This window comes from Platalea leucorodia (genome assembly GCF_965183815.1).
Source record: "Platalea leucorodia genome assembly, chromosome: Z".
NCBI lineage: Eukaryota > Metazoa > Chordata > Aves > Pelecaniformes > Threskiornithidae > Platalea > Platalea leucorodia.
Genome location: NC_138858.1, coordinates 38,862,524 through 38,889,422, shown reverse-complemented (window position 1 = coordinate 38,889,422; position 26,899 = coordinate 38,862,524). Strand labels below are relative to the sequence as shown.

At 37.1% G+C, this 26,899-nt stretch overlaps 1 protein-coding gene across 3 annotated transcripts in view; it reads left to right on the top strand.

Moving 5' to 3' along the window:
• The window catches only part of PIP5K1B (phosphatidylinositol-4-phosphate 5-kinase type 1 beta), a 115,217-nt gene that overhangs the window by 59,072 nt on the left and 29,246 nt on the right, over nt 1-26,899 (top strand). For all 3 annotated transcript variants that reach the window (XM_082336581.1, XM_082336579.1, XM_082336580.1), the window contains exons 6-12: nt 4,235-4,352; nt 8,467-8,619; nt 10,348-10,647; nt 22,485-22,696; nt 25,106-25,189; nt 25,290-25,338; nt 25,887-25,971. In XM_082336581.1, coding sequence (XP_082192707.1) covers nt 4,235-4,352; nt 8,467-8,619; nt 10,348-10,647; nt 22,485-22,696; nt 25,106-25,189; nt 25,290-25,338; nt 25,887-25,971 — 1,001 coding nt within the window. The remainder of the gene's footprint in view (nt 1-4,234; nt 4,353-8,466; nt 8,620-10,347; nt 10,648-22,484; nt 22,697-25,105; nt 25,190-25,289; nt 25,339-25,886; nt 25,972-26,899) is intronic.

The following is a 26,899-nucleotide window of genomic DNA, read 5'->3' as shown; positions in this document are numbered from 1 at the left end:
CAGCTTTATCCAAAAACAAAGAAACCAAGATTGGATACTCTTAGTTTTTAATACCAGGACCATTTAATTTTAGATATTTTACTTTGATTTTAAGATTTTAAAAAGTTGCTTTCACATGAGAGGACTGAGGTGTTCCTCCTCTTCATAGGAGGCTGTGCAGCTGCCTCTTCAATCTTTTCACATTACATACAAAAAGGGTATACATGGGCCCACGACTCCAGTGTGACTATTTCTTTTGTTAACAGCTATGTCAGAGCCTATTAACATTGCTCTGCAATGAAGGCTTGCTACCAAGAGATGCAGCTAGCCCCTTCATATATATCTCGTGTATATCCTACCAGGGTGAGGCCATACTAAAGAAAAGCTGTCAAGAAACATATCTGGGTGTCTTGTTTAGCAAAATTTTTGCAAGCCACGGGGTTAGCCATTAAAAATATAATTAGTTTTAGTTAATTTTTAGTTTGATATTGCACCACCTACACTTTAAATCAACCCTAAGCATTTACTAAGAGACAGGTTAAGATGCACATACTGTCATTTCTAGGTGTGCTTGATTTAAAAAAAAAAAAAAAAAAAATCTAAAATTTAAGTATTAAGGAGAGCTCACATAGTAAGCTTAATCTCTCTCTTTTGCTCCCCTCCCCCCCTCCAATCTTCTGCTTTTGTGTGGTCTTACAGCTAAGGTTATTAAAATACCTTGTAAGTTACAATTGCTTGCTAATCTTTACAAAGCCTATATTGTTTGTCAAGTCTCTGTATAAGAGCTATGAACTCCTCAAGATTGCCAGAATCAAAGCTGGTATTAAAAGCCTTTATTTTTCGTTTTTTTTTTTTTCTGGTAGACCTGTGCCCTAAACTGTCTGAGAGCAAAATTATATGATTACCTCCTTTTTTTAATAGAGTACATTTCTATTATGTCCAAAGCTCCGTTTTGCAGATTAAGTTTTTTGTCAACAGATCATGGGTATTTTTCTTGTTCAAATTCAAAGACATGATCATCCCCATGAAACTCCCTAGCATGATTAAAAGTTCTTGTACGTAGTGCTTTGCACATATACTTTAATCCAGCCAGAGTGAAACGCAATTGTAAAATACGCCAAGAAAATGTGGGGAAAAAACACAAAATACATTCTCTCAAGAGCTAGTAGAGTAGAAGGTGAATAATTTCATGTCTAAATAGGGTAGAAATGTATTTACATCAAGCGTTCTGTACAGTAGAAAATGTCCTTTACAGGTAAGAGCAAGGACATACTCAGCCACAAGGAATCTGAAGTTTTTGCATTACTGTATGAAATTCTTGGAAGTGGGGGTGCTTTTTCTGTTAAAAGTAGCAACAAGAAAACCTTGCAAACTTTCTTCCAAAGGCGTAACCAAGTAATGTTAAATTTGTGTCAAGCTTGCTTCTTCCATCACAGAAGAGATTACTGTTGGGATCCTGTAAAGTGTTCTATTAGGCAGTGAGGCTGAAACTAATGAATATGTTTAACACAAATGGTAGAGTATGATGAAGAGCTCTGTAGACCTTTAGTAAAAGGGATTTTTAAAGATGATTTTACAAAGAATAAGGAAACTTCTCTGCATAGTAAAATTGACTATCATACCTGTAATAAAGTAAGCTCATGTGCTTTAACTACAGCATCTACACAGAGGTCAATTCCATGTTCCAAAAGAATTGGTCTGTTTTGCAATTATTCTGGAATAAATCTCCACTTACTATGCGTTACTGTCCACCTGCAGAGCCAGTATTGGTCATTTTACTCCATGTGCACTTATGAAATAGCTTGGACCCATGGTATTACGACAGCAAACCTCCTATCTTCATTTCAGCCTGGTGATGTTCCAACAACAGTACATGTTCTGGTGTAGTAAAGACATGTAATCTATTTATTGCCACATTTTCACAAAAGAAGCTTTTGAGTTATGGCTGCAGGAAGCAGATTTATAAATGTATTTATGTACTGAAAGGTAGGGCCTTTTTATGAAGTTTAGATGATTAATCTTCCCTGACAATGATGTGATGCTTCAGCAGAGAACACCCTGTTCTGTTCTTGTCTGCATCTTACAACAATTAAATCCATTTACAAATATGCCCCCAGGTTCCCAGTGTAGCTATACATTACCCCTGTGGCATCCTCATATTGTACAAAAATTAAATGAGATGCATCCAGCTGTATAAAACTTGATGTCAGACAAGACTGGCAGTGTTCTGAGCAGCTGAAAGATCTTATAAGAAAGAGCATTAGCCTATCTTAACTGTAAAGAAAAACTACCATGTTCAGCCTAGTGTCCTACTGATTTCCATTTTTTACTATATAATGGAACAATAATATACATGTGGATTTGATTTTAATACGTTGGAGTTGTGATACAGTAGACTATAAAGTGATCAGATGAGTTCATTAGGACTAGGCAGCCTTCACTAGCTGTTAACCGTATGGTTTAGCACTCCAAGAAGCAGCGGTATTCTAAGGTCTTTGTATGTATCCTTAGTCATCAACAACCATCTTTTTACTTGTGATTTCCAGACAGAAATCGGGTTGTTTTTTCCTATTCAAGAGTCTAAAGTATATGCATTTCTGGAGCCTGAGAAAGCTTGCTCTCCATGTCACAGTGTTTAATTAGCAGCAGTTCAGTTCTGTTGGGTTTTAGTGGTATGCATGCAGGGGCAGCCAGGTGGGTTGGGTAGACTTCTGTCATCGAATTGTTATTAACGAAAGGTGACAAGTTCATATGACAAGCATTAATTGTACAGGATCAAAGCTCTTAAGTATTTTCATTATACTTAACTTAGTCTTTGCAGGATTGTTGCTTAGAGTTTATTTCCTTTCATATCTGTGTGAATCCCTAGCTTTTTTCTTCCTTTTTTTTTTTTTCTTTTCTTTTTTGTATACTTCGAGTGTTCTTATTGCCAAGCATGGAGGTACATGCTGCATTTCTGAATAATTTAGTTAGAGTAAATGAGTAAAGAGGTTCTGTAAGAGCTGATTTTGGCCACTGTGTGAAGTCTTGGATTTTGTACTCATCTATTTATCACACCATTCAGAGACTGACCAAACTTTGTCTCAAAGCTGTTCTTGTTTGTGTTGAAATCATAGTGTAGAACTTTACTCTTCTGCTTAAAAGCCTTCTTTTAGTTTCCATCATAAATGAATCCACAGGCAGTTTTTATATATTTTTTTCTTTTGGCAGCATTTTGCTGCTGACCTTTTCCTTTAGCTTAAATCATGTAGTATTCATCTCAAGACTCATACAACTGCAGCCTAAAAATACAGTGAGATGGTAAATATAAAACAAGGAAAAGAGCTAGGGAGGCTACAATGAATTTTTTTTTTCTTGAAGAAAGACTGTCTTCCAGGCTGGTCACCATAGTAGTCTTTGTCTGTGCCTCTTCTAGTTTGAATCTGTATCGTGCATATAGCTGCATACCATTTTACAGAATTCCCCAGAGGGTCTGTACCCTGTGTTCCTATTTAACCAACTGAGTGTGTAAGCTAGTGATGGTTTAGATTGAGATGGGGTAAAATACGTGACGTGACAGGCAAACAGAAAACCACTTTAAGGTCAGCGAAGCCAGAATGGCTTCCCAATTCTGGACTGTGCTAGCAAGAAAGAAAGAGATACCATAACTGCAGTTAGCCTGCAGAAGATAGTAACGCTGAGGATGCCGTTTCATAAATAAGGGTGAGCCAATCCATGTTTCCTAGCACCAAAAAACATATGTAGTCCTGCTTCCTTCCCACTGCTCTGGCCTCGTGGTTCTGCCCTCTGTGTTGTGCTGTCCTTAGCATCCGTCTCCCCTGCAAACTGATTCAGGTCGTCAAGCCAGTGTGAGGTTGTTTGCTACGTTGCCTTCCAAACTTTTTGCAAGAGCTTACGTGAGGTGAGGTGACCCTCCCTGCATCAGTAAGCCATTAGACTGTCTTACCTTGGAGTGGTATCAGAAGTTGTAGCATTAGTTTAAACCCGATCTTTATGCAAATGGATATGAGTGGTGAAAATAGTAATTTCCTGTAAGGTGGGAGAAAGGAATTTGCTGGCAGTGTTCTGTCTCTCACAGACAATTATATTACACTGAATAATGGTGATAGGCAGGTTTATCTGCATTTATGACTGTTGTCTCAGAAGGCCAATGGTTGAGTTAGGCAGCTTTTCAGTAAAACTAGCTGCAAGAAGGAAATCGCTAAAAATTGCTCAGCAATAATTGGGTTTGGTTTAATTTTGTTTTTGTTTTCAGTGAAGGGAGCAATCTCACCCCTGCTCATCATTACCCTGACTTCAGATTTAAGACGTATGCACCTCTTGCCTTCCGCTATTTCAGAGAACTTTTTGGTATCAAGCCTGATGATTACTTGGTAAGAGCTTGCAGTTTTCCTTTGAGTTACAAATGATTACAAAGTATACTAGTTTCATAGTGACAGATGATGATGCTTTAATGGTGCCCAAATGGGTAGTACATTTTGTATGTGGAGTGATTTATAACTAGTGAATATTTTTAGTGTTTTACAAAAATTTTAATTCTTCATCTTTGAGACAATTCCTATAAAAACCTGCCTTGTTAATTGACTAGAGTAACTTGAGTATTACTTCTCATTCAGGTCATTGTCCCTAGAGAAGTTATAATCAGTACTTGTGTGACTTCTACCAATTCAGTTCTAATAAAGTGCTCTTGTGTTATTTTCATTGTTTATTCACTTCATTAAAGAAGTGTTTGTCCACAAATGTTCCCATCTAGCCTTGAGGAGAGTGGGTGGTGGGCTAAAAAGAAGCATTTTGAGTGTCTCCTTTGTTCTCTGTATTTTATAGTTTGAAGACTTATTCCTTTCCAGTGTTCAACTGTTTACGTGAGAAAAAAAGTGATGCATTTGCTGCTGTCATAAAAGCAGGCTTTACTTAGTAGAACCACTTTGTGCACTGCCAGGGACAAGGATCCACTATTTTACTTCTTCTGTAGTTCTGCTTTTGGAAGGGTAGTGTGAAAGCAAAGAGCTGGATTGTTTTCTAGATGTTTGCCTCATGTCCAGTTTGTCTCATGCCACTCCACCCAACAAATCAGAGTTCCAGTACAAATTAGCAATTTTGTACATCAGAGTTTTATTGTTAAATTCTTTTGAATGAGTTTATAAGGCCTTTTTGTTCCATTATTGATGTTTCTTTAAAACCAGAAGAATTTGAAAGAGCTTGAATGAATAAAAAAGAAAAAATTATTAAATAGTGCTGAAACGTTACTTAATATATTACTTCACTGACTTCTGTGGTGTCAAGTGTATTATAAGGTGTTTTTCCCTTATTGCACAATGAGCCTAAAAGCAAAACTTTGCTGGTTTTGCTTTTATTTAGGTTGAATATGGGTGTCTGATTTTAATTCTTTAGTACTCTGTATGGATTTTGTATTACTAGCCCTCATGACAATAGTTATATATAAAAGAGATCATTCCTTGGAATTACAGATCTTAGTAGCAGGGAAGTGCAGTTGGGTTGGAGTTTTATAAAGGTGTCATTATGTAATATGTCGTTTATCTATCTCTTTTTATGGAGGTAGTGAAAGACGAAGTATTCGGGCTGTGTTGCCAGCTGCTAAAAAGACTGTACTTCCTAGAGTACAGCTGTTGTCACCTGCAACTTCTGTTCCATCTAAGGAAGCATTTGCAGTAGCAAAAATGAAAGATTATAGAAAGACTGCTTGCTGTTGATAAGAGATTTGTGACACTCAATTTAGCTACAAGATGACTAATCCCTGAGGGAACTTCTCAGTAAAGGCAACTTGTTGGCAGATTCTTTTTCATATTGGCACAGCAAAAGACCCTACTGATATGTTTCCAAAGAAAATGGGCAACTAGAAAGGCTAGTTTCAAGATAAGTGCACGTTCTTTTCTTGAAAAAGAAAAGAAAATGCAAAAGCAGATTTCCTTCAACAAACAGGTATTTTTGTGAAATACAGTTGGAACTTCAGTGTGTGTTGTTTTAACTGATGCATGCCTCTGTTTGGGTTATACTTGCTCTGCAAGCATGTTAAAATCCGTTTCTGTTGTTTCTGATTCTAAAGGGGCATCACTTTGCAATTGGAGCAGGTTGCAGTCCCTTGCGGTCCAGAGGCAGATGTGATTAGAGGGTACTATAATCATAAAACAAAACTATTTTTAGTTTTGCACCCTTTTCCCAATTGGTTATGACCAAAACATCTGGTTAAGAGTTTGCTCCCAATAACACGTGTCATGGTTCTGGCTGAACAGTCCGTCTTGTTTCTGTGAGATCTGGATCTGTCATGTAGTGACTGTAATTCCAATTCAGTATCTAAAACACTTTACTGTAACAATACGCCAACTGATTGTCCAACTGTGGCTGAAGGGGAAGGGAAGTAAAGTAAAAAGGGGAGAAATTACAGCAAGCCTGTGTGAGTTTACACTGCTAATTTGCAATGACAAAGTCCAAAGATTTAGTTTCACCTTTTCCAAGGAGGCTGAGTGGTAATGCACTGTTGGAGTCATACTGGATAACGACGGTAAATACATTTGAACAGCTGGTAGAATTAAATTGTTACCGGAAACCTCATGGAGTACTGGCATTTTGCACGGAAACTTCTTGATGATAAAGTGCTTATTTGTCAGGGGCTTGGGGGTTTTCTTATTTTCCAGTTTTGATTTGGCTTTCATAAGTGTCCAGTCAAAATTAGCTGGGCTCTTTGTATAGCAGCACTTGGTGGGTAGACTTTTATTTTACAGAAATGAACTCAACCGTAAAATAACCAACACACAGTGTAGGTTAATAACTTGTGCTTATGATGTACTGTTTTATTCAGCTTTAATTTTTAGGGTAATTGGTTTCAAATGCTTAAAACTATGACAATTCCTCATGAAGCTTTATATATATTGTGGCAAGAAAAATGCAGGGGTTGCAATACAACTGCTGATTTGCTCTGAAGGTCTGTGGTGCTACAGACCCGTATTGCTGTTCTATCCATAGACAATTGCAACTACAAGATTAATAAGAAAGGTCTTTTGTATTAGTTGGAACTGAGTGAACTGGAGAAGCAGGGAGAGAAACTAGCAACGTTTTTATAGCATGCAGAAGTCTCTTAAAAATTGCAAGCATGGGAAAAGCCTCAGCTGGAGCCAGGATAAGAAGATGCATTAAGGCAGTGGTTTGAGTCCATAGGAAGCATGCTTCTTTAGTTCAAAGGCTCAGAAGAACATAATTATTAGATTTTCTTGATCACTTTTCTTTGCCATCACCACCCACTGAAATCAATGGCAAGGCTCCAGTTAAATTTAATGAAAGCTGTTTTCAGCAAACAAAACTGTTTTTTCTTGTGGAATTGCTCAACTTATCTCAGGCAATGACCCAATAAACCAGATTTTTGTTAGTGTAACAGTTCTTCCTTTTGTTCTGAGAAGACCAGAAGACATACCGCACTGCTAAGAACAATTCCCTGGTGCTTACACTACTCACAATTCACGTCCTGTGTAATTTTGTTTCTTTCAAAGACTGAAACCTTAAAATATGGACTGTACAGTAAATCTCCAAGTATGTAAAGTTGATGATACATAACAAAAGAGTGTGTGAATGAAAGTTTAATGATATTATATTTTAAACAAGCTCCCAAGTTCAATATGAACAGATTTTTCTATGTTTTTGAGCTTAATGTCTCCTCTCCATTTAGTTTGAATGAAACATGAAGTGTGAATTAATGGAGATTTAATAAGTGTACATTAACCTCTGTGTGAGAGCTGCTTCTACTGCTAAGGAATACTCCTTGGTGTCTTTTTCATCCTTAATGTGATTTTAAGTATTACTGTCTCCCTGTGCAAGAGAAGGCCTTTCTAAGCATCCAAAATAATGGTCCTCCAAAACCCAATTTTTCCTACTTACTGATCTGTTTCTGTTTCAAGCAGTTTTCAGTCAGAAAACTACATTAGCAGCTATACTGAGATTATTATTCTAACGGTTTCAATCTCAGTTTCACAGACGAGGACTTGCCTATTTGGCTACAGCGAGAAACTTCTACTCCCAGTGTGTTTTGTCTAATACCTTCCTGTACCTGTTTCATAAATGGCTGTGAAAAGCGAACAGTTGCAGTGAAAATGTCACCTTAAGCCTTCTGACTCAAGAATTTGCAATGCTGACGGTGTGGGAATGGACTCTCTCCACCTCAACCACTCGCTTCACTCCAGGGAAAGTTCAGCTGGTGCAGTGGGACGTGAAGAGGGACTGTACGTTCGGCTGCCAACTACTCTTCCATGGTTGTGCAGCGTGTCCTGGGCAAAGTGGAGTGTAACAACTGCCCTGCCAAATCTCAGCAAAATTACTGTGACTTGGCTTGCTGCGCAGTAGCAGAGTTGCTGCAGTTGAAGCCCAAAGAATAAACTCCATGATTGTCCTGTACCTGTTTGAACTTGCAGTTCTTTGTATTAAACTTGTGTTTGAGTAATGCATGCATTGGCAGTGAAAAACAATTTTTGTCTCTTCCAGTACTCAATCTGCAGTGAGCCTTTAATTGAATTATCCAACCCAGGTGCCAGTGGGTCCCTATTTTTTGTAACCAGTGATGACGAGTTCATCATCAAAACAGTTCAACACAAAGAGGCTGAGTTTCTTCAGAAGCTCTTGCCAGGTTATTATATGGTAAGTAATTGAAGATTGTATTTTACCTGTATTTTTCCCGTTTCATGTCACACTTCTGAAGATTCAGTTTCATTTGTTGTCTTTTAATCTTCCGTTGGCTTTGTCCATATTTTTCATAATATTTTTGTCTTTTTTTGCCTGTCTTTCAACCTTGTACCCCACACTCCCGTCAGAAAGAGTAGATATACATCAAGAATATATTTAAGATAATAATTGCTGCTCTTTTAGCATTCAAGATGAAGCTGAATGTCATCTTCTGATTTGACACCAAACTTTACTTCTAATAAGCTAGTAACAAAAAAAGGTTTCTAAACTTCAACTTTTTTTCTCCATTTTGTGTTTATCTACACTCTGCATTTCATTCGGAGTAGACAAACTAGACCAGTTTCACTTTTTTTTTTTGACTACTTCTAATTTCCATTTCTCATGTATTCAAACAATGATGTAAAAAATTTTTATCCATATAATTTGTTCAAAACTTAATTGAGTTTTTTGAGGGCTAATGCTAAGTGGATTGTATTGTTTTATGTGTGTCAGTCATCAGGAAGGGAAACCATTGATCCAAAGTAAGTAGAACTTAATTCTTCTTTTTTTTTAAAAAAACAAAAGTCACTCATAGATATGAACAGAGATTCCTCTGGGTGGTATGCAGGACTTCAGAATATTAGACCTGTGACTGACTTTCTTTTCTTTCTTTGCTTTCTGAAGTAAACACTTGAAAAGTTACCCTCTCTCTTGTACTAAAAATTAGGAATATTTTCATTATTACACCAGAGTAACATGGATTCACTGTTCGTTTAAAAAAATTATGCACTGACAGCATCAAAAAGAGCAATGGTGGCAGGTACTTTTTGTTGTTGTTTCTAATTGTGATAATCAACTCAGCATAAATTTGAGTTATTACAAGTAAATATAAGGCCACTTTCCTTTGTTTCTGGGAACTTTATTCTCACTGCTACCATATACAAGGGTTTCCAAAGTGTAAAACTTTAATCACTGTGATTATTTCCTATGAAAATACTTCTTCCTATACTTGTAAGTTGTGACTTAGTAATCAGGTAAGACTTGAAGTAGTTTTTCCCCTTCTTGCTTTTTCATGACAAAAACTGAGAGTAGTTGTATTCAGAAGGAGGATTTTCGCTCTTACCTCTCTGATCGTTTCCTAGTTAATTTTTCGCCTGTTGTGGAATTTGGATTATTTCACACTTTTTCTGTTCTGATGGTCAGTTGTGGTTCTGTTATGACCTCACACTCCTGTGGAGACAACTTCGTCATTTGTCACTAACCATCAATGTGAAAAGTATCATGAAGACGGGTTCTGTTTTTCAGAATCCAAGTCAAGGTAATGAGAACTACATTTGACCCAAACTGCTTCCAGCAGGTGGAATGCAAAGGTTGTTCAGGTCAGAATAAATAAATGAACTCTTCGGGATGCTTTTAGGTTTGGCCTCTCTCTTTCATGGGATGTGAGAAAGAGAAACCTAGCATAAATGCAGTTACTGCTCTGCTCTTGGCCTATATAAGTTCCTGGCAAAAAGGCAGTGTTTATGCTAGATTTCTGAAATACAGACTCTCAAACAAAATCAACTGGTCAAAGAAACTATACTGAATAAGAAAACATGCAGTTTTCTTGATGTTTGTTAATGTCCTTTGGTATTAGAAAAGACTTTCTTAAGCATGGAAGTTTATGGAAAATAGATGTATTTAACAATATCTCTTTTGTTTTAGAATCTGAACCAGAATCCAAGGACTCTTCTACCCAAATTTTATGGGCTGTACTGCGTTCAGTCAGGAGGCATTAATATTAGAATTGTTGTAATGAACAATGTTTTGCCACGAGCCTTGAAAATGCATTTCACATATGACTTGAAAGGCTCCACATACAAACGGAGAGCATCAAGAAAAGAGAGGGAGAAGTCCAACCCTACATTCAAAGACTTGGATTTCTTGCAAGACATGCATGAAGGGTTGTATTTTGACTCTGAAACACATGGTGCACTAATGAAAACACTACAGCGGGATTGTCGAGTGAGTAACAATTATTGACTATTTAAACTTCTGTGTTCACATCTGTCCTAGATTTACATCAGCAAAACAGAGAGCAGGATGTTGCTCTGTATGTTGTTTAACCTCCATTCCTTTTTCATGCAATTTAATTAGGAAAAACTATGGATGTCAAAGCACTGATGAAGCCTGTATTTTAGTTAAGCTGTTGGGATCTGAGATCGCAGAATCATAGAATGGAATATCCTGAGTTGGAAGGGATTCACAAGAGTCATCAAGTCCAACTCCTGACTCCACACAGGGCAATCTAAAAGTTAAACCATATATCTAAGGGTGTTGTCCAAATACTTCTTGAACACCAACAGGCTTGGGTCGATGACCACTTCCCTGGGGAACTGGTTCCAGTGCTTAACCACCTTCTCACTGAAGAACTTTTTCCTAATATCCAATCTGAACTTCCCCAATGCAGCTTTAAGCCATTCCCTCCCATCCTATCACCAGGCACCAGAGATCAGCATCACCCTTTCTGCTCCCCTCGTGAGGAAGTTGTAGACAGCAATGAGGTCACCTGTCAGTCTCTTCTTCTTCTCTAAGCTGAACAAACCCAATATCCTCATCTGCTCCGTACAAGTCATGCCATCTAGTCCTTTCACCATCTTTGTTGCACTCCTTTGGATATATTCTAATATTTTTATATCCTTCTTATATTGTAGAGCCCGGAACTGCACACAGTACTTGAGGTGAGGCTACACCCATGCTGGTCTTTCAACCAGTTGGCTATACTGTACTTAAAACACCCGAGGATACAGTTGGCCATTTTGGCCACCAGGGCACATTGCTGACTCATCGAGCCTACCATCCAGCACAACCCCCAGATCCCTTTCTGCAGGGCTGTCCCACTATTTGTCTGTACATCCAGGACTACACTGATCCATCTGTGGAAATACAGATTAATATAGAAAAGTAGTCCAGTAGAGGGCTTTTTTTAATTCTTGTTCTTGCTTTCCATTAATTTGGAGATTTTAATGTTTTTTTTTTTTTCTGAGGCACAATAAATACCCCTGTGGTACCATTGTAACATATGATAAAAACTGTATGTAGAGCTGCAAGCTCAGTACGGCTTCGGTAAGTCTGCCTCTTTGTAAGTTAACAAGAGCTAGGAAACTGAATGGGGGAGGCATGTCTAGTGGCAGCAATCTTATTTCTGGAGCAAAGTAATTTCTTCATCAGCTGAAAGGTAGTGCTTAATGTCCACATAACATTTTCAAAGCAGGAGAAGAATATCTGCCATTGTCCTTTGAGAGGACCGTGGTGAATGGATTTCAGTGCCTCTTGTGGACAAGGAGAATTGTTGTAAAATGGATTTTTTTCTGTAGCAAAGGTAATAAAATGTAAAATAGGAAAAAGGGGAGTTATCCAGATCTCTGAGTTTCACAAGATTCACAGTGATTGTGGAAAGAAAAGATTGGCTTTGTCTGAGGGGAATCCTAAGAGTTTCATAATACAACAGCAGAATGGGTAGACTGAACTCATCACACAGAATAGGCATCCTGAACATCAGAGTTTGTTGCTCGCTGCCACCTGTGGTGCAAGATGGAAAGCGTTGTTTCTGCACATGAATGGTACTTTTTGTTTAATTATCACAGAAGTCTGCAACGCCTTGTGCTTGGTTTGTAAAGCTGGGTGACCTAATGTTCAGCTGCATATTCAGTATGAGACATTTATCTAACACCACGCATTGTTCTTTCTGTAGCCTCTTGCAGTGTGAGCATTTCCTGAGCTCCTGCCATGTGTGATAATGCAGAATGCATCAGTATGTCACATCTGGGGATCTGGATGCCCTTTTGTGCATCCCCCCACTTGTCAAAGGTTACTTAGCCAGTGAAAGCCTGGGGGGATCTATTGTACAGAAAATAATAAACAGAATCTAAAAGAGGGAACTGGACTGAAAAGTAAGAACAAGAATCAATCATTTAATTGTTACATATAAAGGGAACTCTTACTGGTTCTTTGAAAGTATGGGTAAATTCTTGCTACGTGTTATTTGAGTGCTGAATTGAACATCAGCTTTTTCATTGTGTAATCTTAGATTAACAGCTCTAAAGTTAGTCTGCAGTTCTTAAAGGCCCAGCTAAATGTTGATATTATTAAATGAAAAGAAGAAAATTATCTTTAATCAGTGTGTATACATAAATATGTGTATCTACACTATAGTACAGTATGTGTCTGTGTGTGTCTGTATATATATATATATACACACACTGAATGTTATATGTACATAAAAGAGTTGGACTGGCATTTTTTCTCCTATTCAAATAAGTCTTTCTCTCCCTTGTAAAACAAAGGGAGCAGACACTGTTATCTTTCATGTAGCTGAATTTGCTCAACAAATGAAGCTGGATCTGACTACCTGCCTTGCACTACTGCCTTTAGAAAGAATAGAAATACTCCATCCATTTCAGGAAAAGGACATCAGTTTTGCCACTGCTTTTTTCTGCCTGTATGGTATTTGGATGGCTACTTAGTGTGAGTGATAACTGACCTAGATTTTTAGGGCTTCAAAACTTGTCATCTCTTTTTCTTTTTACTGCAAAGTAAGAAAGTTAGTGTAGCCACTGGAATTAAAAAGTCATTAAAGAAAGGAAATTTTTTGATCTTGCCAGTATCTCAGACTAAGAAATTCTCTTCAGTGTTGCTTAAATTTGGATTATATTTTCATTGTTCATATTTGCAATCAGAATCAGTAAGCAATGGGTTTTTTCCTGCTTCTTTAATGTAAACATCCCCGGCTGGTAGCCCCTCTCCTCCTTAAGCGCCATCACTAAGTGCAGAGCCCTGGCAGAACTTGCTGGTGGGGACCTGCTGTGATCTGGGTCTGCTGTCACTGTATCACCTGCCCCATCCAGCAATGGACCCACATTTTCCTTGGTCAGCCTTTTACCATTAATATAGCAGTAGAAGCTCCTCTTTGCACCCTTGACATCCCTTGCAAGTCTATCTGAGCTGTGGCTTCCTTGACAATAATTGCCACCCCTGCATGCCCAGGCAGTGTTTCTCAGTTCCTCCTTTCTAGCCTGTGTGTCCTCCCCCATGCTGTATGCTGCCTTTGCACATTCAAGCTGCGCTGTGGCTTCCTTGCTTGGCTGAGCTGGCCTCCTGATGCATCTCCTTGGCTGACGCAGAGCTCCCTTCCCAGGGAAAGGCAGTAGCGGGTACAGCAGTGGTGGACCACTCCTGGACTATCAGCTCTTGTCTGTTACACTTTCCTGCAGCTCTGATGAGGAGATGCATGATCTGCTCAGTTAGAGGATGCAGCTGAGTGGCTTGTGGCGATCTGTCATGGGCTGCTGCCTCCAGTAGCCACTCCAGATTGTCTGCTTTGGGACACGTACAGATTGATAGCGGACGCAGGAGCTGGAGAATGCTGCTTGTTATGTTCACACTCAAGGTGACAGGGTCTGAAAGCTCTGCTCGCAGACCATTTTGCACTTTTTGCACCTTAGCTAAACCAAGGAGTGTAGCATTACAGTGTTCCTAAAGATGTAATATTCCTGAGCTTATCGTACATACAATGCACACAGTTGAAAAGTGGAACTAGCCTTCAAATTCCAGACTATTGCTGAGACTTATTATAGCTATCCTATCCTTGCCAGCAGGCACTATCATAGTTGCTGGGGTGGGTGGTGAAGAGTGGGGGGAAGACAGGGGACACACTACAGGCAAACAGTTCTAAAAATAAAAAATTTCACTTGCCTGAGTAGCTGTCCTAAAAATCTTTGCTTTGAAGCTGTATTCACTTCAGAGTGCTTTCATTTGTAAAGGCAATGTGCCTGTATTTTGCATAATGGTAAATACTGAGAGTATTGGAAGGTAGTTTCAATAGCTGTGATTTATTTTTAGTAATCATTCTGTTAGCTACTCTGATCTTTGTATAAAATTGTGAATTATTAAAGAATAGAGCAGATTCTCCAATTTCCAAATAAAATTAGTCTTATAAATATTAACAGAAACTGTTCTGCTCATGAGTGAGACCAAGAATTAAAAGCTTTATGGCACATAAGCAAGTACTAAGTAAAACCAAAGTCAGTAGAGACAGTAAAGACATTAAAGACAGTTTAAAGTGCATTTAGGGATTTCTTTTTTTTCTTAAAGGTGCAGAAAATTAAACTCCACATCAAACTTAGCTGCTGTTGTGTTTCATTATAAGCACTTAAATCCTGCAGAAATTGTTGCTGTGTGGAGGAGTACTTATGTGGGGCAAAGGATAAGCTATGGCACTAAGTGATGTGTTAGGTACAAGTAACATTAGCACAACTCGGTATGAGAAAGGCTAGAAGTGAATTAATAGTAGTATTTTATTTTTCATGGTTGATATGGAATCGAAGTAAAGCTAGGCATCTGTTATTATTTATTTGATCTTTAGTGGAGCTCTTAAGCAGTTTAATAAATACAAATTACCTCTGTTCTGGGCAGAAAGCACGGGCAAGACACCTGTTTTCTGGTACAAGGAATTCACAGTCCAAACACACAAAGTTTGTCTTTTGATGATCCCATGTGAAAAATTAAAATAGAGTTTTATAGAGGTACATGTCAAAAATGACTGTAGAAAAGGTACACGAGCATATCTGATCAGAATATGGTCGAGTGGTTTGATTATGAAAATGCTATTAATATCTTCCCTGTAATTCCTTAAAGTGCAGAAGAACTGGTAACTGTTTATTAAAAGAAAAAAAGGAGGAAGTCCCTTTTAAAACTGACAGTGTTGTGGTTATACAGAGGTACTATTCTACAGCCTGTTTCTCATCTAGTTACCTAACAAAGCATGTTAATATAACTTTAAACAAGAAACATGGATTTCAGGAGAATAGATAATCACAGGATTCTGTATTTGTAAATCTTTGCTTCACATGCTCACACAGATACAGTATGTTCTTGAATGTCAACTAGTGATATGCAGGAATTTGGAGTATTCTATTAAAAATAGCCTTGTTATGTTTTCCCTTTTCCATCTGCTGCTGAATTCAAGAGAAAATAAAATTGAAAAGGGCTAAAAGGAGGAGTGTGTGTAAATGAAGTTAGCTCTATTAACTGGACAAATGGAAAAAAAAATTCCAAGTATTCTTCCGCTTGGTCTTTACTTTGCTGTTAATGTCTACTTAGTAAGATGTTTACCTGTATGCACTGAGATAACCTCTTTTTGTCAGTCAGTGGTTAATTCCCAGTATTTCTCCCTCCTCTTGCATAACACTTTTTCATCTATATAAATATTGGAGATGAAAAAACTACCTATGTGAATCAAGCATATTTATTGATACTGAAATTTGGGATAAAATTCCCTGCAAAATTGCAAAGACATGATATTCTAAAGACTGAAGTTAAGATTTATTCCCCACCTATTAAAAAAGTGGGGAAAAAGTGGGCCAGAGTTTATAAGAGCACTAGTGATCTTCATTTGTTAATTAAGGATGACTTTTTTCTTCATGAAGCATATTTAAGAGCTGGCCTATAAACTCAAAACTATTTCTTCTCAGTTAAGTTGGTGACCTTAGGGATCTTGTGACACCTGTCACATTTAAAACTACATTAAGAAATGTTGTTTTACAGAAACAGACAAGGCAACTCACTGTAAAACTAGGGAAATTTGTCTTGCAGTAAGTAATTAGATTTTCTGTCTCAAGGAAGAGTATTTTTCGAGCTATCAATTGAGGTGCTAATGACCTACAAGTAGGCAAAGTATGTACATTTTATGATTTCTTGCTGGGGATATCTCTTCCAAATTCATGAGGGTGGAAAAATAAGTTTCTTCTTCTCTCTGTAAATACAGCCATTACTAAGAAGTGAGATTCAGATCATCTTTACTGTTTCCTTCTTCACCTTTTTCCTTAAGATATGTCTTACTGCAGATGAGGAAACCAAAACCTTTCCTGACGGATGAAGATTGACTTGGTGTCGTTCCCTCTGTGGCAGAACACTTAACTTTTATAGTGTATTTTTGCATTAGAAAATTAAGAGAATGATTAGATGCCTCATAGGAGTATTGTCAGGATTATTTAGCTAATATTTCCACACTCTCTGGAGGATTGAAGTTTGTGAACACCATTTTTTATCTGGTGGTCAGAGTAGCAGTTCAAGTCATGGGGTTTTTTTCTTTCTCAATGGTTAAATTTTTTTTAAGACATGAAGGACAAAATGCTTTGCTGCTAAGACTTATAAGTAGAATTAGAAGCCAAACAACAGAATTCAGCTTTTTGTATTATGGGATTTCCTTTCTGATAATTTTAAATGGAAATTGAGCTTATTTATTCCAAAGTTGTACTTACCAGAGTTATTTTTATTTAGTTTCATGCAATACTGTTACGGTTTCTGGTTTGTTTTTTTCCTTTTTCAGACATTAAGTAGCAATGGTTGGAAATAATCCTGTTGCTGGAAAAGCAAAAGGCATAGTTCGTTAAGGGTGCTCTCTACATTTATAAGAATTCCATGCAAGTGTTGAGGAATGTTCTAAACAAAAGTATGTGGTTACCCATTTTTCATTTGTAAATTAACATTAGACAATTAATATATTGATACCTGTATTGCAAAATATCTGTTCCAGAAGCAATGATAGTTAATCCAATTGTGGTCATGCAGTTTTTAAGAACAACAAAATAATTTCAAGATATTTTTAATAGTGAGAACAGAATGGCTTTTTAGAGTCTATGTTTTTCCTTTATTATATTAGCAAAGAACACTACAGACTTTTCTAAGGAAATCACATTTTAAAAGTGGCATTAATGGCCTTACTAATGAAGCAGCTTGTGAAGAAAAGGAAATTCAAAGTTGAAGACAAAGAGGGTCATATCTCATAAGTTTCAGGTCTGGGTATTATTTTCATCACTGCTGTTTTAGCCAGTTTCTGCAAAAGTCTCAAGCTGTATGGCATGAATGCATATTTGTTTTGTGCTGAAGCAGCTGTGACAGAGAACTTGTATGATCAAATTAATTCATTGGATTTTTCAAAACCCTTAGTAATGGAGCTTTTTTTTTTATTTTCTTGTCTTTTTTCTACCTCAGAGGGTCTATGCAGATTATTCTTTAACCCAGATAATTTCAGTGACCCATTCTACAGCATGTCCTTACAAACAGTAAGGCACAACTTGAAGGAGTATTGAACTGCAGCATAGGACAGAAATAAGAGATGGCATGGCATGGAGGTGGAGAGTGTGCAAATCTTAGATGAAGGGCCTCTTTGTCCAAAGTGGTAGTTTGAGGAAAATGGACATGGAATGATATTGTAGATCTCTTGTATCTTGATATATTATCACTCCTGTAGTATCACTTGAAATTCCAAATTTCTCTTTACTTCTACTTTGACAATCAGAAACCAAATTGTAATTTTTAGGAGTGTTAGTTAACAATATGTTTCAAGAATTCTGTTGAAATAGGAAGTGACTCCACATACGCTTTGGGGGGTGGATATTTTATTTTCTTGGGATAGATTGTTTCTAAACCAGACTCACCACTAGGCATTTGACATTTGCACACTTGTTTCTAAGAAATGCTTGTTTTGCAAGGTAGGCCTTTATTTTGTGGGATTTTATATATATATCCTTATGTTGGATAGTAATTATTGATTTGGTGTAAAATCAGTCTTCTTTCTGTTATGTTAGTTCCTGTGTCCCTTTTCCAAAATGCTTTTAGGAGAGGAAATGCTTGCATGGTTATCCTTTTAGTTTTTGCATTTCATAAGCTTGTGAAATTATATTTTTTTGAGTAGCATTTTCTGTGATACTTTTATGAAAATGACCTGCTGACTTGAGTTGTTTTGTATGGTTAGCAATGTGAATGCAGATTTCTCTGTCAGACAGTACACAGCTTGGGCTGGCTGCATCTAAAATAAAAATGAAATTCCATGGCAGAAATACTTGCTTTGCTCTATTAGTCACTGGTTGAGATAGTTGAGTGTAACCATGTCTAAGATGATGCACAGAATGCTTTAACATCTGATTAGCTCAGAGAAAAAATCTGATTCAGGGAGTTATTTTTCCATGTTCTGAAGCAATGTATTTTGTGATACCATTTCATTGGGTTTTTTATGTGATATGAAGGCAAAGTAGTGCTTAAGGCTAGAAGGGGATGAGTGACGCTTGCCATCTGGAAGTTGTCAGAGCAGCTAAAGCCAGCCTTGCAAGCAGTACACGGTGACCAAGTGACAACATCGTGTTGACACAATCTGTGTAGCTAGTGAAATAACACATATATAAATACAAACAAGATGACAATTTAATGTCGAGTTAATGAACTGAACATTTACTTGTCATTATCAAATACAACACTTAATCATGCTGTATGCTAACAAATAAGAATATTCTTGCTGAAATCTTCCAGTGCCATTTTGCTAGCAAGGTCCATTTCAGAGTGGTTACATGAGTAAAGATTGAATTTCTCTCAGTTTTAACTACACAAGGGTTGTATTTCTGGGACTTATTGTCAATTTCTAGTGATCTCACATGGATGACATCGAGGTGTTTTACAGGGCTTTCTTCCTTTGCTATGAATATAGTCTTTTTAATACTGTGATTTGTTTGAGTGTTGTTTCGTTAGATTAGAATCTCATTTTTGTACCTTTGTAGCAAAAATTTGCTGCTGCTTCTCAAAAGCAGTTCCATCTAAAACCATCAAAGCTACTTGCAAGCCACCCTCAATCCAGGAAAAGGCTTATGCCTTTTTGTGTTCTCATAGGATGCTGCATGTTTAGAAATAGCTTGATGTACTGCATTCTGTAACTTTTCCATGGCAAACCAGATTAATTTGTACAACTGTGTGTGCAAAATGTTACTTACACTTTTTAAAATAATCATGATTTGATATTTTAAATATTAATTATTATATATGTGTGAGAACCCTTCATATATATTCAGCTGGAAATCCCACTGACTGAAGTAAAATGTCTGTCTTAATATGGACTGAAGAGTTTGACACGAAGTAGGTTTTTGCTGAGTGATGGTGTTTGAGATTCTTCCTTGTTATTCTGGTTAATTATTTCATATCGGAATTTTCCTTAGAAACAAACAAGGGAGTAAAACATGCTTAGTTCTGGTCAAAAGATGGGTATTTGCATTAGGAGTGGCTGGTTTGGTTATCAAATTTCTAAGGGAAGGTAATCAGAACTGTATATCAAACCAGCAGGCAGACAGAGGGGCAGATCATATAACGATATCCTGAAGACACTTTGTAGACTGGACAACCCTGCCTCTGAGTAGGACCATGACTAGGGTGTTGGGGGGACAAGGGCTAGAGTTCATATGCTACGTGCTGTTTGTAGAAATATGTACTGCAGTTAATCCATTGGATGTGCAGGTGTTTCAATTTCATAATGAACTGGAATAACAAAATAGCTACTTGTTTTTATGATGTTTTTCAGTAGTCCTAGAACAAAGTCATAAATAGTTAAAGAGATTTTTAGTACATTGTATAGTACAAGTACTATGGGTTTAAGTGACAGGGGTGAATTGATGCAGTCAGAAAGATTAATTTTATCATGTAAGAGGTCCCTGTGGAAGAAGAATCAGCATATTATATCACAGCCTTCCATGAGGCTACATCCAATCCTAGACGTAGGTTATGTAATTATTGCAGTTAAATCATAATATATCTAATGTAATCTAATTCAAAAGGTGGTAAAGAATAGGTTGAAGGCAGAGCTGTCAGCAGTTATAACTGTAAGATGAAAGTGGCAGTGCTTTTCCAAGCCTGACTAGCTGCTGTAATCTGGCTTTGCATAAACAGTGTTGCTGACTGTACTACTAAGGTAAGTATTTTTATACAGGATGAACTGTATTATATTTTTTTCAACCTACCCAGAATCTACTTTCAGTATTTGGCAGCAAACATCCACTGATTATATATTTTTAATGAATACATTTTATAGTAATTTCTTTTTGAGAATGTCTGAGTAAAGGGTAGCAATAAGCAAGCAGTAAAGAAAATTCTAGAACTTATTTGGCATCAAGTCTCTGTGCCTTTGTACCTGTTAGCTGGGCTATTTTTGCAGTTCATGATGGTAAACCAGGAAGTTATTAGCCACCAACATTCTCACACAATGTGCAGTAAAATTTCATTATCTTGTTGTATGGTAATTTAGAATATGCTTTTTTTTTGTGTGTCCTGAAACTGTGTGTGAGTTCTGTCATCAGAGGATGCTGAAGGCCATATGTTAGCAGCCTTTTCCTTGTTCCATTTGAACTAACCCACCTCTGTGCAGGATTACTCTGAGCAACAGCAAACCTACCATGTCTTCTGAACTCCTCTGTTGTGTCTGGAAATCAGAATGAGGCTATGCCTTTCTACACTTAGATTACATTGTGTTATGCTTTATTCCTTCACTTTAAATGCTTAAAATGGTGCTATAAATTAAGACACCATGTTCCTCATGGAAGATAAATGCCAGAGATTGAAAAGAATTCAGCTGTATTGTACATTTGGCTTCTACTTAATGTAATGAGTACATAAGAAATACAGATGGAGTGGAACAGAGCTTTCCTACCTCTTTGCCTACGTACTTGGACATTGGAGTTAAAATTATCTCTGGGGATGTGTTAGGTACTAGACTGCCTTTTCCTCCTCATACAATTTTGGAGACCACTAGATCTTTCCTGATGATTGCCGACAAATCTCATTTTGGATTTGCAAAATATGTCTTAGAGTTCACAAGCCATCTCAGTGTTTTGTGTAAAAATATTTATGCTTTGATAGTCTTCATCAAAATTACATACCTGGAGTTACTGTTCTCTATTTGTCATCTCTGCAAAATCACATTTTGTTCTTGTTCACATAAGAAGATGTACTATTGCCTCTTGATGACGTGCCAAAAATTACACCATTATCTTAGGGCATCATGTGCCAAAATGTATCATGAATCATTGCTGAGCTGCATGAGGTAAAGGAGAGGTGAGTGGCACAGCATATCCTTCCTGGTTGCTACCAGTTTTTCTCCCTCCACTTAGCACTGCTGTTGTATAAGATATTTAGCACAGTTGCTGCCTGCTAACAGTTTGGTTATATTACTGGATGCAATCACAGCTTGTTTTAGTTCACGTTTGCATATTGACTTGAACTGCATTTCCTTTTAATGGCAGTGTGCCAGACTTCATAATGATGTTACTGACTAGAAACTTATGACAGTACATGTGCATGAAAGAAGAAAGGGAACTCGCCTACTGACAGAGGCAAAAATGGTTGGTAGAGCTAGAAGAGAAGGCTGGTTGGTTAAGTCATGCTTCAAAAATAAAACTGCCTTTGCAGTTTAGATAGGCTCTATTTAGCCTAATAAAGAGAGATGCATGCTTTTTGTACCCATATACCGTCAGCTGTTAATGAGAGGGTGGTAGCAAATGCTTTTTTTGACATTTGAAAGTTCTCCAAGAATGCATTCTCAGTTATAAACAGGAGGTGGAGGTGAGGTAGAGAGTAGTCTAGGCAAAAATGCTCAGTAAAGTCTGGAACATGCATTAGAGGTGACTTTAAAAATGGCTGTAGTTCATAAGTATATGGTGGAACTATTAACTGATTATTTGCTCTAAGTAAAAAAGATGCTGACTGGACTGTTCCTTGGCTACAAAATAACATCGTGTTATATTTCAGCTATGCATCTTTCTTTTCCACTTGTAACGAGTATTGAGCTAATTAGATAACTAGCACTTTGACTTATGTGGGGTAGTAAAAGATTTTAGTTTAATTATAATTTCACACATTTTCCTAATAAGAGAAACTTGTGCTTTGAAGGCCTATTTTTACTCCAGGTTTTCAAGATGCTGCTGTGTAATTCATATTATATGTAGTATTTTTTTGTTTCAGTACAGCCATTTCTTCTTTGTTGATAGGTTCTAGAAAGTTTTAAGATCATGGATTACAGTCTGCTACTGGGAATCCACATACTGAACAGTAACATGAAGGAGAAAGAGGGAGAGAGTTCCCAGAGTGCATCGGATGCGAAACGTCCTGGAGGGCAGAAAGTTCTCTATTCCACAGCCATGGAGTCTATACAGGGCCCTGGGAAGTCGGGGGACTCTGTCACCACAGAGACAACAAACACGTAAGTGCCATAACCTGCTCTTAAGACTACTCGTGAAACTTACACATTCTGTTTCTTCAATCTGTGCCACTTCGTATTAAGAGACAAAACATTCAACATTCCTGCGTTTCAGGAATTGAAAGATTAAGCCTTCCCCCTCCGCTCCCCCCAAAAAGCTGGACCATCAGGATTTCCTTCAGAGCAGGAAATTAAAACATTGATTAGTAGATCGATCATCTTTAAATACACGACAGCGAATTTAGTTAGTTCAAAGTGACTTATGTATGCACAAGAGATGTTATGAGACAGCTGTTACGAGAGTCCCAAGTATAATCTAATTTTAACTGGAAGCAGCCTGATGAGCCATAAGCAAAAAGTATTTATTAATGTTGAAATGGACATTCCTACAGCGGTTATTTTAATTTCAAAGTTGTATACTCAATATGTAGAACTGTATCATCAACAACTGAAGTGCAGTCATATCAATGTACAATATTTCCTGAGATTAAGAATTGCTGCTTTCCTTTTATTTTTCTATCTAGCAAAAAGTGCAGTAGAAATATAAGTATATAGACGATAGTTATTCTGTTTTTCCTCTGAAATACATTCAGTGTTAGTGAGAACATTATGTTCACCATTCTCTTTTTATGGAATCAGTCCTTCATTATAATGAGGGTTTAATTTCAAATTAAGGATTTACCCTTCTGGTTCTCAAGGGAGCTGTCTAGGTAAATACAAGTAATGATACAGAAACCTGTGCTTAAACGTACAGCAAACAAATGGGAGAATTATGATATTTAGCATTTATAGAGAGTTTCCAGGTGTTCAGAGCTCTAGAATTCTAGAGCTGAATTTCACTTAGTTTTTACGGCATTACTCACATTCACACAGAAGATGGTGAATGCTCTTGTATGGTGGCAGAGGTGTTACACTGGCAGTTTGGGGGGTTTTGGCTTTTGGTTTTGTTCTAGTTTTGTTTTTTAAGTGAAAACCCAAGCTGATTATATAGGTCATCCAAAAAAGCCCCTGTGGTTGTTATGTATGGCAACCCACCCTGGGCTCCTACATCACTTGAGCTGTTGTGGTGCTGCCCAGGTCTTGAGCAGTGTAGTACCGCTGCTGAAAGCCTACTGCAGCAGTTGAGTTGTTCCTTGGCCCCTCAAACTATCTCCTCTCTTGTGTTGACATAACTGGTGGTGTGGCAAACCTCATTGAGGTGGATGAAAATAAGCTAGGGTTTACAAAAAAGACCCCTAGGTCAGTCTTCTGCTGTGGTTCATTGTAAGGCCATACAAGCATGAGGGTGAGAAAGGATACCCAGTAGCAGTAATTGAATCTGTAGTCATAGCTTCCAGGAAAAGCTGAGAGAATATAGTTTTGTAAACCACTTAACTGGTCAGACATTAAGAAGTGTTAATTGAGCTGGAGTTTACAGTAATAGGGTTTTACAGTAATTTAAATTCCACTTGTTCTTACATGGTTTTCTTTGTGCCTAGAATAATAAAAAACCTTCCCCACCCCCCAAAAAAAAGGTTGAGTTTGAGTCCCCCTGTTTTGCCAGGGGAAGGGACTGCTGTGCTTTAGTGGTAGAATGGGGAACGTACTCTCAACTATGCCTTTGATAGCTGTTTCAGGTGTGCATTACTTGTTTCTCAAACTGTTAAAAAAGATTTGGAGGTATTAGATGTGTTGCACCTTCAGTCTCTTTTTCTTCTGGTTTTGTAGTGGGTCCATCAATGCCAAGAGAAGCTGACAAACTGAAAACTGGATTTCAGTTTCTGGTTCTAAACAATGGACCCTTTTTTTCTAGATGGTGGAGTAGGAAGAGACGGTTTTAGGATGAGCATCTTGTTCTTCAAGGTCATGGCTGAGTAAATACTCTGAACCAAGTGGAGGTCCAGTCAGTCAGGCTTCTCAGCTTGATACTGTTACTTCTTCTGCCACTAATCTGTCTGTAAAGAAATTTTTGAAAAGCGCATAGATAATTTTTAGTGAAAAACACACCAAATAAATTTTTTTGTACTTGGAGTAATGTGCAGGCTCTCTCCAGTTTTGTTACATATGATCAATAAAGTGAAAAAATTCTCCTTTAGCTAGGCAAAATTATTTCTTTTCCTTAGTAATAAACTGATGTATACTTTTTTCCAATTTTCAGATCATCTAAATATTTCCAATTCTACCTAGAAGTTACCCTAAAATAATCTTTGTTTATAACGGAATGTTACCACTGGATTCCAGATACTTTAGGTTTGCTATTTAAAATCAATTGTATGCTAAGTGACTCACATTGGACTGACTTTGCACTGTGGCATCTAGCTTTAATGTTGTGCCTGTTTCTTTAGGTTTGCAAGTGGATACAGTTCACCTGCTAACTCATGATGAGAGAGGTCTTAAAAGATAATCTAACTATGTTTCTCTTGTTTTTCTCAGAATGGGAGGTATTCCAGCTAAAAGCCATAAAGGAGAAAAGCTGCTTCTATTTATGGGTATTATTGATATTCTCCAGTCTTATAGGTAAGTTGAATTTCAAGTTTTTATTGAATGAACTATTCTGAAATTACTTACAACTGTGGAAACTTTATAAAGCAGTTCTGATTTTGTTTTACACGCTTAGGTTAATGAAGAAGCTGGAACATTCTTGGAAAGCTCTTGTTTATGATGGGGTAAGTAGATTTTATTATTTTTTTAAGTGCTGATATTTTATCTACTGGAACTTTGACTTACGTTGACCAGGAAAGAACTAGCTTCGGAATATTTGTAGTCTGCCATCGCCACGTGATTTGGGCTGTTGCTGAAATCTTTTAGGTCCATTTCCCAATACATGCTTTGATTTTATTTGTTGATCTTTCAAAAAGCAGCTAAAATGATCAGCTTGTCCTTGTAACCTACACAAGACAATGGCCATTTAGCAGGACATTGATGAATCTGTAAATGAAAAATGTACATAATGTGAAAAAAAAGCATTTGACATGCTAGGAAGACTTTGCAGAATATGGCTGTATAATTCATAACTCATAATTTCATAAATGAAATACTTAGAGAAAAGTTATTGAATTAACCTTTAAAAAGGAAAAACTTACTAGGATTTACTTGTTTTGAGTATGCCTGAAATGTATGATATAGTTTACCTGAAGTGTCCTCCTTCTTTCTTGACAATTTACTTGTGATTTACTTGTGGAAAATGTGACTGACACCTTTTTCAATCTTGTAGGATACTGTTTCAGTTCACCGACCAAGTTTTTATGCAGACAGATTTTTAAAGTTTATGAGTACAAGAGTTTTCAAGAAAGTTCAAGGTAAGAAACTTGTGACTTTTACTCTTTTAGATATTTTTATAATCATTCCTTTATAATGCTCCTGTCTTGGCAATAAAAGAATCCTTTCTTTAACATCATGTAGCGCTTAGATTGCCAGAAGTTGAGTTTCTTCACTGGAGCTAATGGGCTTGTACTCTTAACAGTAAAATTACAGAGAATTATTTGCTAGGTATTTTTTGTCACATCACAGGCATCTGAAGGTAAAACAGGTTCCCTTATATTAACATTGATACAAAGATAAATTTCACGATCTAATGTTGTTTCCAGGCCTGCATCTGTTATTCGTAGGAATACCCCCATTGATTTTAATTTATTTAATTTGCAAAAGTAAAGATTGTTTACATACCACCTCCTGCATGTTTGAAAAGATAGGCATTCTTCCCTTTGATATGGATTTCTTCTGTTCTTTATTAAGGAAAAAAATCAGAAGTTGGATATTAATAAAGTCAAGCTGCTCTATCACTCCCCTCTGCAACTGAACAGGGGAGAAAAATATAACAAAAGGCTCATGGGTCAAGATAAGGACAAGGGAGATCTGTCCTTGAAAAATTAACTTTCCTTTGAAAATTAACAGGGGAAAATTAGCTGTTGTTCAAGAATACACATCTTGAACATAAGTTCATACGTTCATATCTACCTTGTATTATAATTTCTCCAGGTGTGTTAAGTATATTCTTATTGCACAATAAAAAAAAAAAAAATCAAAGTTTAGAGACTCATCTTCTTACAGGCTTCTTCCATCAAAAGTTGAGATCAGGTTTTATTTTCGCTAAAATTTCTGCCACTGGAAGTCAATATTTTTCAGACTGTACTGGCTTTTGTTACTCTGCATTTTGTCTGAAGATATATAACTTTTCTGAAGACCAGTATCCAACTGTTTTTGGAAAGAATCAAATTATCTGGAGTG